The 12500-nt window shown below is 36.7% G+C and overlaps 1 protein-coding gene and 1 long non-coding RNA gene across 3 annotated transcripts in view; one reads left to right on the top strand and one right to left on the bottom strand.

The window, feature by feature from the left end:
• The window catches only part of LOC113802955 (CDK-activating kinase assembly factor MAT1), a 28228-nt gene that overhangs the window by 6720 nt on the left and 9008 nt on the right, over positions 1 to 12500 (bottom strand). Inside the window, exons 1-5 of one of the 2 annotated variants that reach the window (XM_027353652.2) lie at positions 11618 to 11704; positions 9413 to 9565; positions 8157 to 8263; positions 7865 to 8052; positions 6962 to 7097 (exon numbers count right to left, since the gene is read on the bottom strand). In XM_027353652.2, the coding sequence (XP_027209453.1) occupies positions 6962 to 7097; positions 7865 to 8052; positions 8157 to 8263; positions 9413 to 9557 (576 nt within the window). In that variant the 5' untranslated portion in view covers positions 9558 to 9565; positions 11618 to 11704. Of the gene's footprint in view, positions 1 to 6961; positions 7098 to 7864; positions 8053 to 8156; positions 8264 to 9412; positions 9566 to 11617; positions 11705 to 12500 lie in introns of those variants that run through there. The other variant, XM_070121888.1, reaches the window with a different exon arrangement.
• LOC138861839 (uncharacterized) lies at positions 3065 to 4051 on the top strand. The gene is made up of 2 exons (XR_011398578.1): positions 3065 to 3197; positions 3316 to 4051. It is a non-coding gene; the product is annotated as an uncharacterized lncRNA (long non-coding RNA).

Raw genomic sequence — 12500 nt, 5'->3', positions numbered from 1 at the left:
TGCGCTGGCTCGATCGGTAGTTTGCGAGCGACATATTGCACCTAAAAGCTCTTATTTTGCTAAAATATATATAAATATTAAAATTTTGAAGGCTTACCTTCATTATAGGTGCCAATGCCTAAAATCTTTACCATATAAATGAAGCCGTTTCTATCGGCGAAAAACAACCTCCGTCCAACGAGCCAGTAGCGCAGGAATGGGCATGACATGATGCCCCCGGCGTTCGGTCCAAAACAGCCATGGCATGTACGTACGTGCCACCCGGCGGCAACGGGTTAAATACCTTTCCACTCCATCTATGATTTTTTTGCATGTCAAAGTATTTTCATATGACCAATAACTTGATATTAAAAAAAGTGACCATGTGCAAAACAAACAAATATGTTTTAACTTTGAAATTAATATAAAAAGTAAAAACTAAATTGGCAAATCAAAGCTCATATGAGTGAAAAAAAGACAAAAAACAAAAAAACAAGGACCCACACTGTCATTGGATCTTTCATCAAATTTCCCTCTCAAATGCTTTATTTGCTTCAATATGAAAATCACATTTGTTATTAAAACATTTCCATATTTTTCTTTGCCCACCAACTTGTGCCAGGTGTCACACAAATGTGACGCCCGGAAAAATAAACATGGCTGGCTGTCTCACCGGTGTGACGTTAGATCGGAGCTTGTGCTCTAATTTTGTCACCCATTGCAGGTGGTGTGCAGGCAGGTTCCAGTGTGCCCGGAAACCAGGATTATCAGCTTCTGAATGGGACTGTCATTAGTTAATATTGCCATTGCTCTTTATCAATAATTTCTCTTTGATCTTTATACATGACCAAAATATCTTGGTTGGGCATATAGAGGGCAGCAGGTTGTAGAATTGACAGTGCTTAGAAGGGTGGCCAAAAGATTAACATTTCTGACATTGATGCGGATGGTTGATATGGTCTCCTAAGTTTATAATGATGAAGTCTTTGTCAATATAAACATCAAGGGTAAGTACTTTCTATAAAAGCTAATCTTGGCAATATTGGTGCAGGACTTGCAGCAGCCTGTACTGTACTGGTATTGTGCCACATGCAATGAGGCAGGCAAGCAGGTCATTTTCATAGTCTGACCAATCCTTGTTGAGGACAAGGCAATCGGTTGGAGAGACAGGAACATTTATGGAGAAGGAATTAAGGGAGGAGAGAAGCTAGGCAGCCATAGGTTTGCCAGTAAGTTCAGTTCGGGTAGATAATGCATGAGCTTGTGACAAGGTGTAAATAACTGGAATAGCTGTGGAAGGAAAGTTTGCCTTTTTGTTTATGGAGTAAGGGGCTATATAGGGAATCACACAGATGGGAAGAAGAGGGAGTGATGTTGAGTGAGGAAGTACTGGGGGAGGTGGACAATAAGGATGAAGAGTAGCAATTAGGAAGGAGGGAGCTGAAAATGAAGAATACTGTAGAGGATGAGGAGCCAGACTGGACAATGGAGAAAGTAAAGAATGCTTTCTGAATGTTTTTTCTATAAAAGTTAATCTTGGCAATATTGGTGCAGGACTTTCAGGAGCCTGTACATTTGGCATCTATTATTGCCATGCACCAAGGGTTGCCACCACTCTGATTGGCAACATTAGATGCCATGTCATTTGAGGTCCCTCTGCCTACAGACTGGCTATTTATTGTGTTAATGAGTTAATAGATGATGATTTACGTGATTGGTTGATAATTAGGTGACGTCTATAATTAATGACCATATGTAGTTATGATGTAAATAAATAATGACATATTAGTTGTTGATTTGTTGGTATGAGATTACGTGGATGTGATGTACTTTGACCTGACCGGCTGGGAAGAAGGAGTGACTTTCATTGGAGGATTAGGTAACATGGTGTGACCTGATTGGTTACTGATTTGTAGTCATCTGTATAAAAGATCAGTCAGAGGCTCATTCAAGCAGAACGATCACAGCCATGAGAGGTCAGAGCTCTCGCTCCCTTTCTCGCTCTCACTCTCGCTGTCTCCCCTAGCAGGGGCCACAGCCGTTGACATCGGCACCACCATCACCAGCTGCTGAGGTCTCAAACACAGAGTTGTCAGACGGGGACAAAGTAATAGCAAGTGATGAGTCAGACTATGACTATGTTTCTCTGGACACGACCCTTGACAGTGACAAGCCCTTGGCAACCCACGTCGCCAAAATGTGAAGTTGTAATGCCGCGGAGAGTCCGTCCTTCAAGTGGAGAAGGCAGGAGCACATTCCCCGCAAACACTCCTTCTCTGGCAATCCGGGGCTGAAAGTGACCTTGGGCGAGGGGGCGACGCCTCTTGATATCTTCAAAGTGTTCGTCACTGATGAGATTTTATCTCACATTATGGACGAGACAAACAATTATGTAGAGTTGATGCTCATAACTTTACAGAGTATTGCTATAATCAGATAGAAACATTGACCACTTTATATACATACACTAATACATTCCATTTGCTTTCTTACAGGTATACTGACCAGAATAAGTCAGATTGATGCCATGGCCAGAAGTGGTTCCACTGCTACCTTGGCCTAAGGATCTTGATGGGGCTCAGTATAAAGGCCAGGCTCTCTTATTACTGGTTGCATGATGCCGGGGTCGCACAGGCGATCTTCCCTGATACTATGTCTTGCGAGAAATTCAAGCAGATCTCTTGCAACCTACATTTTGTAGATAGCGAGGCAGAGCATCTTGAGGATGATCAGCTGTGGAAGCTGTGTCCAGTAATAGACATGTTTGGGGACATCTTTAAGAATGTCTTCGTCCGCGGGCAGAACATTTCAATTGATGAGAGTTTGTGGAAGTTCAGAGGTTTTCTTTCCTTTGTCACTTACAACCCCAGCAAGGTTTGGCCTGAAAGTGTACAAGCTTTCTGCCAGTGAGGGCCCGTGTACTGGGTACATGTCCGTATTCCGGATATACACCGGGAAAGACAAAGGTTCCATACCCTAATCACAACAGGCAGTGATGGACCTGATGGAGAGGGGAGGGTATTTTTGGAAGGGGTACACAGTGTACTGCGATAATTGGTACACTTCCCCTATCCTGTTCCATTTTCTCCAATCCTGGAAGACAAGGGCAATTGGCACTGTCTGGCTAAGTTGGCGTGAAAGTCTCCTGAAAGGGAGAGGTGGTCTTCTGGAGCTCGGCAACAGGGATATTGGCACTGGCGTGGATGGACACCAAACAGGTATTTATATTTTACATAGAACTAAATGGTGATGGTACAAATCTCTTTTTCTTATTGCAATTGAAAAAAAGTAAAGTCCACAGTTTCAACTCTTACATAAAATTCTTTTACCAAACAGGTGTCCATGCTGAGTACAGTTCACACATCGCAAATGGCAATGGTGACGAGGAGCTGGGGTCCCGATGGCAACAAGCCGCAATGCGTGGTTGATTATAACATCAGGATGAAAGGGGTTGATCTGGGGGACCAGTTCTCCAATTCCTACCCCTCTGTTAGAGGGAGCCTCAAGTGGTACAAATTATTATTATTATTTTTTTACCTTTTTGACCTCGCCACAGTGAATAGCCGTGCAATATATAAATATCTGGGAAACAGGGCTCCCCAGCTTGACTTTAGATTGCGGCTTGGTAATGCTATTCAGTCAATACCGAACAGATGTCAAACCTTACCACACCTGAGGTAGGCCGGCGATTCTTCTGCTTCCTGGCTACAGAGGAGAAAGTGACATATTGTGTGGGAAACACCAGGCCGGTGTTTCCTGTGCTACTGTGCTGGGGTAAGGAAAATGACACGCACAATGTGACTTGAGTGCAAAGTCTCCCTGTGCACCTACAGGTGCTTTGAACAGCATCATTCCCAGAGGAGACTGTAATGTATATAATGGTAAAAAGTAAATGGTGATGGTACAAATCTCTTTCTTGTTCTCCTTATTGCAAATGAAAAAAAGCAAAGTCCACAGTTTCAACTCTCACATCAAATCAAAGCAATTCTTTCTTTCGAAAGATTGGAACACAAGCAGACTACACAATTTGACCTCAAAGAGAAAGTGAAGGTACTTTTGTACTTCAGAAAAACCTTAAATTTATCTTCTTTTTCTGAGTGCTGTACGAAAGAAAGTACAGGCTGAATTCTCTGCTTGACTCCTTAAGAGCACTGCAAATAGCTTTAGGACTTCTGTTGTGCTTCTTAATTTCATTCATTTGCGACTTTGGTTGAAATGGAGGAAAAAAAAAGAAAAAAAAAAGTTATGTCTGTACTTTCCATTCTCATAAAAGCAATTTTTTATTTACTAGTGTCAAATAGTTCATATTATCAGCTAATATGAACACTTTTGAACAGCTTCAGTGTCCATCTTCTATAGAATTAGAAAATATTTTGCAGAATATACAATGAGAAACAGTGCACTATCTCTCATCACTCATATATAAAACATAACAATATAACGATATCTAGGGGTAGATTGCTACAAATTTGGTGCAATAATCTTCGTGCTGCCGGCGGCACCAGGCAAAATTCCGTCACGAGGTCCCATGCGCCAGGAAAATAATGCGCGACTCAGGGCTTGGTGGCGAGTGGCAAATGTCGGAGCTGTTGGGTTAAGCCATTTTCCAATTTCCATATGTCTTTTGATTAGCTATGTAGTAAATAACTCAGTACAAGAAGAAGAAGAAGAAGAAGAAAATATATGGAAAATTTGGTTGTGTCATATATATCTCACTTTTTCATAATTTTCAATTTTCCATAATACAAACTGTACTGCTGGCCACAGTGGCCAGGAATACTGTGCACAGCATGAAAATAGCATCCTCCCTGGAGCTGGCTCTCTTCCAGTCATGTCTTACGCATTGTTTATCGATGGGAATAATGTTAAGCCCCCTTTTAAGTGCTAAATGTGTCAAATCACACTCCAAGAGGATTGTGCCGCTTGTGGTGAGTCTTTTCCGTCACCCTGGCCTTCGCTCATGACGGAATGTTCATGTCACCCAGCCCCCTGACCCAGATTTTCTCGTTGATGAGAAATATGTGACGCTCCTGTTGACTGCTGTACTCACTACAGTAGCAACAGCTTCGGGGAGGTTAAGTGAGGTTGCCATGATGGCAAAAACCTAGACTGTTGTAGCCCTGAAGGAAGGAAGCTGGATGTACCCAACCCAGCCCCTACTTCATCTCAAGCGAGACTTGCCTCCCTGCCAAAACCATGGTTGAGCTCTAACAGACAGAGCCAAAGCTGGTTGAAACTGTGCAGTCAGAGCAGAGCCTACTTAGGCAAAGCCAGTAAACTCTGACCAAACAGGCAAAGCATAAAAAGAGAAAAGCCAGTAGTGCGATCAAGGAACACTGACACTGTCATGAGACCTTAACAGAGAACACTGTTTGCTTCTCAAGTTATCATGTCTTTTATGATGACAAGCACAGCTGGTACCAGACACTCTATCACCCTGGTCAGAGCAACAATCCCCTGCTCCGTAATACCCAATCTGCTGAAATGAGATAGTGTCAAATCTGTTGCGAGGCAAAGCAGCTGCAAGGATGGTACTAAACTGGCTCCAATGGAAACTGGAACCCCCACATGAACACCTCCATGGGTTCACATGGGGTATGAGCACTGCACACACCATATCCATGCTCTTAAGCCATTACCGCCAGTATATTTTGAAGCCTAAAATAAAAGTTTTTGGCTGGCCCAGACTCTGCCCGTACACTGGCCGCGGCCCGCTGCTGAGTCGGAGCACGAGCCCTGAGACAGTGCCACACTGGCGGGACGACCAGCATTATTTATTTCCAGGTGTCTCATATCTGGGACATCCGTTGTACGTGGGTTAAGCACAACCAACACCAACTTTCTATATTACTTCTTATGGCTGGCAGTGGCACCATAATAAAATCAGCAATGTCAGCACCTCCCCAGCCAGGCTATGAGCTCTATTTTCTAATGTTAAGAATTTGTTGCCATTACTGCAGATGCCTTTGGACTAGCTTGGACCAACTCAATTTTGCTGAATTGTGCTTATTGTTTACAGAAGTTTTGCATTTTGAGGCATGTTGCTAACTCTCACTGTTTTTATTGATAGCCTTGTTTCATCCATCACAAATCCAATAACTCAATAATTCAAATATTTAATCTGCAATGTTTTTTTTCTTCTACAGAGTTAGTCATCTTTGGGCTTTCAAAATGCTTAGACATTATGAGACAAGCTTGTAGTCTTTTGTTATCATGCAATTTATATACTATTTATATGTGTTAACTCACAATATACCTCCATAGAAAAACTGTGAGCAAGTTCTAATAACCACGTTTGGAAGAAACCCTGGTCCATTACTCCCCCTCCCTTCGTTTAAACCATTTATGATAGGCGTCCCACATATGAGACTCCTGGAAAAATAAACATTGCCAGTGTGACGTTGGATTGGAGCTCACGCACCAAAGTGGCTTAGTGATTTAAGCCATCAGTAGGATGCTCCACATCTGCATTATGTGGTATTTCTCCATTTAAACACATAATGAAAAGAAATATGAACCATACTTATGAAGACAAATGTAGAAAAGGTAGGAATGAAAAGAATATCTTCATGATACAAAAGATGCATTTAACTGGTTTTGAATATACCTTCATCAGAAACTCATGGATTTCTGAAGAAGATATATTTGAAACAGGTTTGCTACATCTCTTGTATTGCAAAGATATTCATTCTTATTCATATCTTTTCTACACAAAAAGAAAGTTAAACAGGAACTAGTTATCAATGGAATAACTTTAAAATGTAATCTTTATACCTATGGCTTTTTTAAATTTTAATTATCAAACCCATTACCAATAACAGCAGCCAACTAAAAATTAAAAGAAAAAAATATATATATGGACAAGAGTAGGTGAAAAGGAAAAGAAAGAAAGATAAAGAAGCAAACATGAAAATAGGAAAAAGATAAATACAATAAATCAACAAGAATACACTCAAACCAAAGTAAACAATAACAAAGTCACCTGTAGAAGAGATGTCTTGTTGCGCTCCCGAGAAATTTTAGATCTTTCGTTCTCCTCTTCCTGCCACTTCTTTCTTTCCATTTCTCTCATCATGTCTGCATCAATTTGCTTATCTATTTCTTCCAGCTCCTTACTCCTGTTGGTAATATTATCAAAATGAAAATCAAGTTCAAGAGACATGATAGAAAAAGACATTTTACATTCTTGTAAATTGTACAAGCTAAACAAGTACAACTGTACAAGCCTTGTGTGAAATACAAGTGACTTTTCCCTTCTAACATACCTACAAGATAACTAATACTTCTATTATCTCTCTATGAAAAATAGCTAACACTATAATACCTCTCAATGAAAAAATAACTAAATACCTAATAACTGTAATTACAACCAGCTAGCTGCTTTTTGATGCTGTATCAAGAATTTTAGTTATCACTGATAATATACTCTCCAGTTACAAAGTAGCATTACACTTAATTATTCTCTAACTACTTTTGAAGGCCTGTGATACAGAGATTGCAAGTCAAATTGGAAAAAAAAAGCAAGTGAGCAAGCTATATTCCATAAATCTATTTGCTGATAATTATCTTAACTATTCATCCATTAATTAAAATAATACTGAATCTCAAAAATCTCACTCTGAATTTCATTTATAAAATTTTTGGTATATTCACAGAATATCTATAAATAAGAAACTGAATGATATCGATTTGGTAGTACTACAGAGCACTTTTTCTTTTGAACTGACATGACACATTTTAGAAACATTTATAACATAAATGAAAAATATGTTTGAGTAACTGAACAATCTTTTGCTGCCCATGCATGCATGGAATGATCAGATTTTTTAAACATAAAAAAAGTAAGTCTGTGCAAAAGAAATTTTAAAAATGTAATTAACCATACTTCTTAGTATAATTTCTCCTGATTTCGTCTTTATTCATACGTTCATAGTTCTCAATTTTCTTCTCCATTTCTAGGCGGTTAATGTCATTTGTGATGTTAAAGACAATCTCTTCTATTTCTTCTAGATAAAGGTTCCACTCGTCTGCTGTTTCAAAGTCCTCCTCTGATTTATTGTAAATTCTCATAACCTGTAATAAATAAGTCATTAAGACACACTGAATATTGATAAAAACACAATAAAAGAATAATTTCCAAGTTCTACATCCATTGCTAAAGAAACTGTATAACATACCTTTCTTCTAATATCTATTTCCTTTTCTACAAGTGGATCTTCAAACATCTGCACCCGAAACTTTGCACGTTTAAGTACAATGTTGCACTCATAACACTGTGCTGACTCTGTACAAAATGATATTAACATGATTAGAGAAGCAATAGAGGAAAATAATAATCAAACAGTGATATCATGTATTCCTCCCACAAAACAGTATTTTTTATCCATTTTGAGAATCTGGAGACATAACTATAGTTTAAACAGTAGAAAGAAAATATATTCTACACTATGCCCTTCCCATATATGGCATTGCACCATAACCATTCTTATGTATGATAATGGTGTTAAAAAATATGTAATACTACTCTATTCCTCAGCCATAGCCACCCCAAAGATGCCTGAAAATTACAGAATCCTCCTAAAATACAAACAAACTGCTATAAAGGAATTAAAGAAACTGAAATTTATCTTTGTATAATTTCTTTACAACTTACATCCTCCCAAAATATTTTTCTTAATAACAAGAATATGTGACAGACTAAGCTTACATTGTCAATGTTGATTTCTAAGACTCAGACAGTGTAACTTTATCTTCTGCTATTCTGTTAAAAATTATTCTACTGCATTTCTGTTTATTTCATTATCTAAAGGCTTGCATGCAAGTAAAATGGTATAGGTCATACTCTGACCTAAAAGGTGAAATCAACATCATGCCTTAAGCCTTAGCCTGCAGATGACGTGGGGTTTGCACTGGCCACATCTGTAAAAGGCCATGAAAGCACATGCAGTTGGCTGCACATACTCTCCAGAGTGGATGCCTAACGATCCCCAAATTCTCTACGCAGCAGTAAGAAACTATTCTTTCAAGTTTTAAAAATATTCATACATCATGTACTTCCAATATTACTTAGTATAACATGATTATATTATGATGTACACTAAAGCAAAGCCTATTCATTCAATTAATAGTTCCACTTAAAATAACATATGCCTAAGAATATCTTTTTCTAGAGTAATCTGAAACAACACAAGAGATTAGAGTAAAAAATAAAAATGACAATAATGGAAAGTACATACACTTTCTTATTTTTTAAAGAATAATGACTATCCATTATCCATCTACATCCACTATCTTTAATCCACTGGCACTGTTTTATGAATTTTGTCCAGAGGTAGATGGTATCTATGTATAAACAAAATAAATGAAACAAAACCAAAACAGATTACCATTAACAGAATAAAGAAAAGATTAAATTTCTTCACATATACTTTACCTTTAATAAAGTTCATTCTGACACATGCATCACACTGTGGATGCCCACAAACATTGACCATGAGCTTCATCTGTGGATTACGATATTTTGTGCCCTTACATACAGGGCACTGGACCTCATAGGAGGAGTCGTAATAGTCCCCCATCCTGATATCTGAAAATGGGAGAAAATTAAAGTGATAGATTTCATACCTCTGCACTGTCCATTATAAATAAATTGCTTAATTTGTTGATAATCAAGATAAAAGTTTAAGTAACAATAATATAATATCTACATTTTACAGATGCTAAACAAGGTTCTGGTCTAGCTACTGCCAAACTTTTCCCTTAGAATGCTTTCTATAATTATCAGACATAATAAATTTGGTATGTACATTCATGTGGGAAGGTAATTTTGAGTATTTGTGTGTTAAATATTTCAATTCTGTGTTTATGAAATGTGGGTAAATTGCATAGGATGGTTTATATAATTTGTGTCTACATATTCATACATATATATATATATATATATATATATATATATATATATATATATATATATATATATATATATATATATATATATATATATATATATATATACATATATATATATATATGTATATATATATATATGTATATATATATATATATGTATATATATATATATACATATATATATATATATATATATATATATATATACATATTTATATATATATTATATATATATATATATTATATTATATATCATATAATATATATATAATATGTATATATATATAATATGTATAATATATATAATATATATATCATATATATCATATATATTATACATATTATATATATTATACATATTATATATATTATACATATTATATATATTATACATATTATATATATATATATATATATATATATATATATATATATATATATATATATATATATATATATATATATATATATATATATATATATATATGTATGTATGTATGGCTGGCTACACCACCTAGTGTACATCCATTGGGGAACACCAATCATTGACAATTATGCTGTCTAGTTCACAGAAATCTTACACTCCAGGTAACCAATTACTAGCATCAGTAATTTTACAGAATACCTTCACATAACTGATCACGATGATTTTGGTATTAATGGATTCCTCTCACTCTTTACTAAATATATAAAATTATGCCGTGGAACTCCCGATTAGCAATAATCTGAGCCCTGATAGCAGGGGAGGGCATGAAAGGTGCTAGGGAAATTGTGGGGTAAACTATGAATAACATAAAAAGAATCAGTTACTATGTTGTCTAATGTAGGGGGCTGTCCCCTGCAACCCCCTTTGCAATAAAAGACAAAGAAATATCATCGTAGTCACGGCAGCATGAAGTGTACAATTGACATGCAGGAGCACCTGATGTCAAGTCTGGCCAGTGCTCTCTCCTGCCATAAATATGTGAAGCACAGGCCTCTGCATACGATACTATAGGATTGATTCAGTGTATATTATTCATAAGTTATCCGTCAATTTTCCTGGTACTTTTCAAGCCCTCCCCTGTTATTGGGGCCAAGTGGGGGTTTCACTGTATAATTCATATATACATGTGTGTGTACTAGAGGGTGAGAGGCATCCACAGATGGCAAAATCTTTGTGATTAATTGTTTGGAGATATTACGTAAATAATTACCCTAGTATCAACTTGTTTGGGTCATGGTCTAGTTGGAAAGGAACTGTCTACCCTACCCCATAATCCAGTGATTTACTATGCCTATTCCTTTACTAGTTGGATATGGGACTAACTTTGACTAAAGAAATGTCTTTGAAGTATTGTCATCGAAGGATTTTGTACAATGATATCTATATTTCTTGTAAACAATTGTGTGTGTACTTCATGATATACAATCTATATTCATTTCTTTTTCTTTTATAAACCATCTGGTTTAACATCTTCCAACTGCGTATCTGCTTTCAACCTTGCCTGTACCGAATTGACCAAATATTAATCATTCAGGCATTTTGTACAACAGTGTTATGCATTTCTCTCTTAAATAACTAATTTAACATGTTTTACAATTTTCAGAAATATAAAACGTCAAAGAAAACCAAGGCCGGTACTATGCCCTATTTTCCTTTTCGAGACAAATGTTTTTCACTAAACTACCAAAATTGTCGTATCACTCCTATGATGATGATTAATAAGGGAAATACGTGAATACTAACAGTATTAAAGAAGAAATATCACAAGTGGAATGGCACGTTTGGTGTTTCGTCTCAGAGGTTTTGTTTTGAGAGCAAGAAGTAAGGGATACGAACTCAATTTAATATATACGGGTTTGCTGCATTCACTGGCTTGTGTAAAATTTTGCATGCTCAGAAATCAAGATATATATTAATAGGTGATATGAAATAATATAATATGTTAGAATTAGTTTGAAAAGTAAAGTATATGGAATACGAGCTCAAATATATATTAGTCATACATATACACGTATTTCTTTGATTTGAGTAAATGGTTTCCATGATATGACACTATCATATAGATTTCCCTGAGATAAGTTTGATCTTTTTTTTCTTTTTTGGTCAGAGGGAACAAAATATTTGTATAATACCATTCTCCCACCGTACTCCGGTGACATTCCGTTTTCTTTTATTCTGGAGGCCAAACTATTACAAAATGAACACCTGTTATGTACAAAGACTAAAACATGTCTGGGAGGGTAGAATTTCTATCTAAAAGGATAAAGCCAGCGCCGGTTAATGAAATCAGAGAAAAGAAGAGATAAAGTTGCAAAATTTTGTATGGACGCCGTGGGCTTGTGTAAGTGGTAGATTTTTCTTATTTAAGAATTGGTAAAAGCGAACTTATATTATATTTTTCAGCCCATACTCAGATAAAAAAACAGGTTGAGCGTGGGCCCAGAGAGGAAGAGCATTTTAGCAATGGATCTACCTGGAATTCAAAGGCTGACAGAAAGACGACAGTATCATATATCCCTCTGATGTGTAACAAAGAGACATCATAGTTGTACCCGTTGTCGTGAACCGAATGACAAAACAGTTTTAAGAATGTGAACTGAAGGAGGATCACGAGGATACTATCTTC

This window comes from Penaeus vannamei, chromosome 5 (assembly GCF_042767895.1).
Source record: "Penaeus vannamei isolate JL-2024 chromosome 5, ASM4276789v1, whole genome shotgun sequence".
Lineage (NCBI taxonomy): Eukaryota > Metazoa > Arthropoda > Malacostraca > Decapoda > Penaeidae > Penaeus > Penaeus vannamei.
Note: the sequence above shows the minus strand (reverse complement) of the source record. Positions and strands in the feature narration are given on the sequence as shown.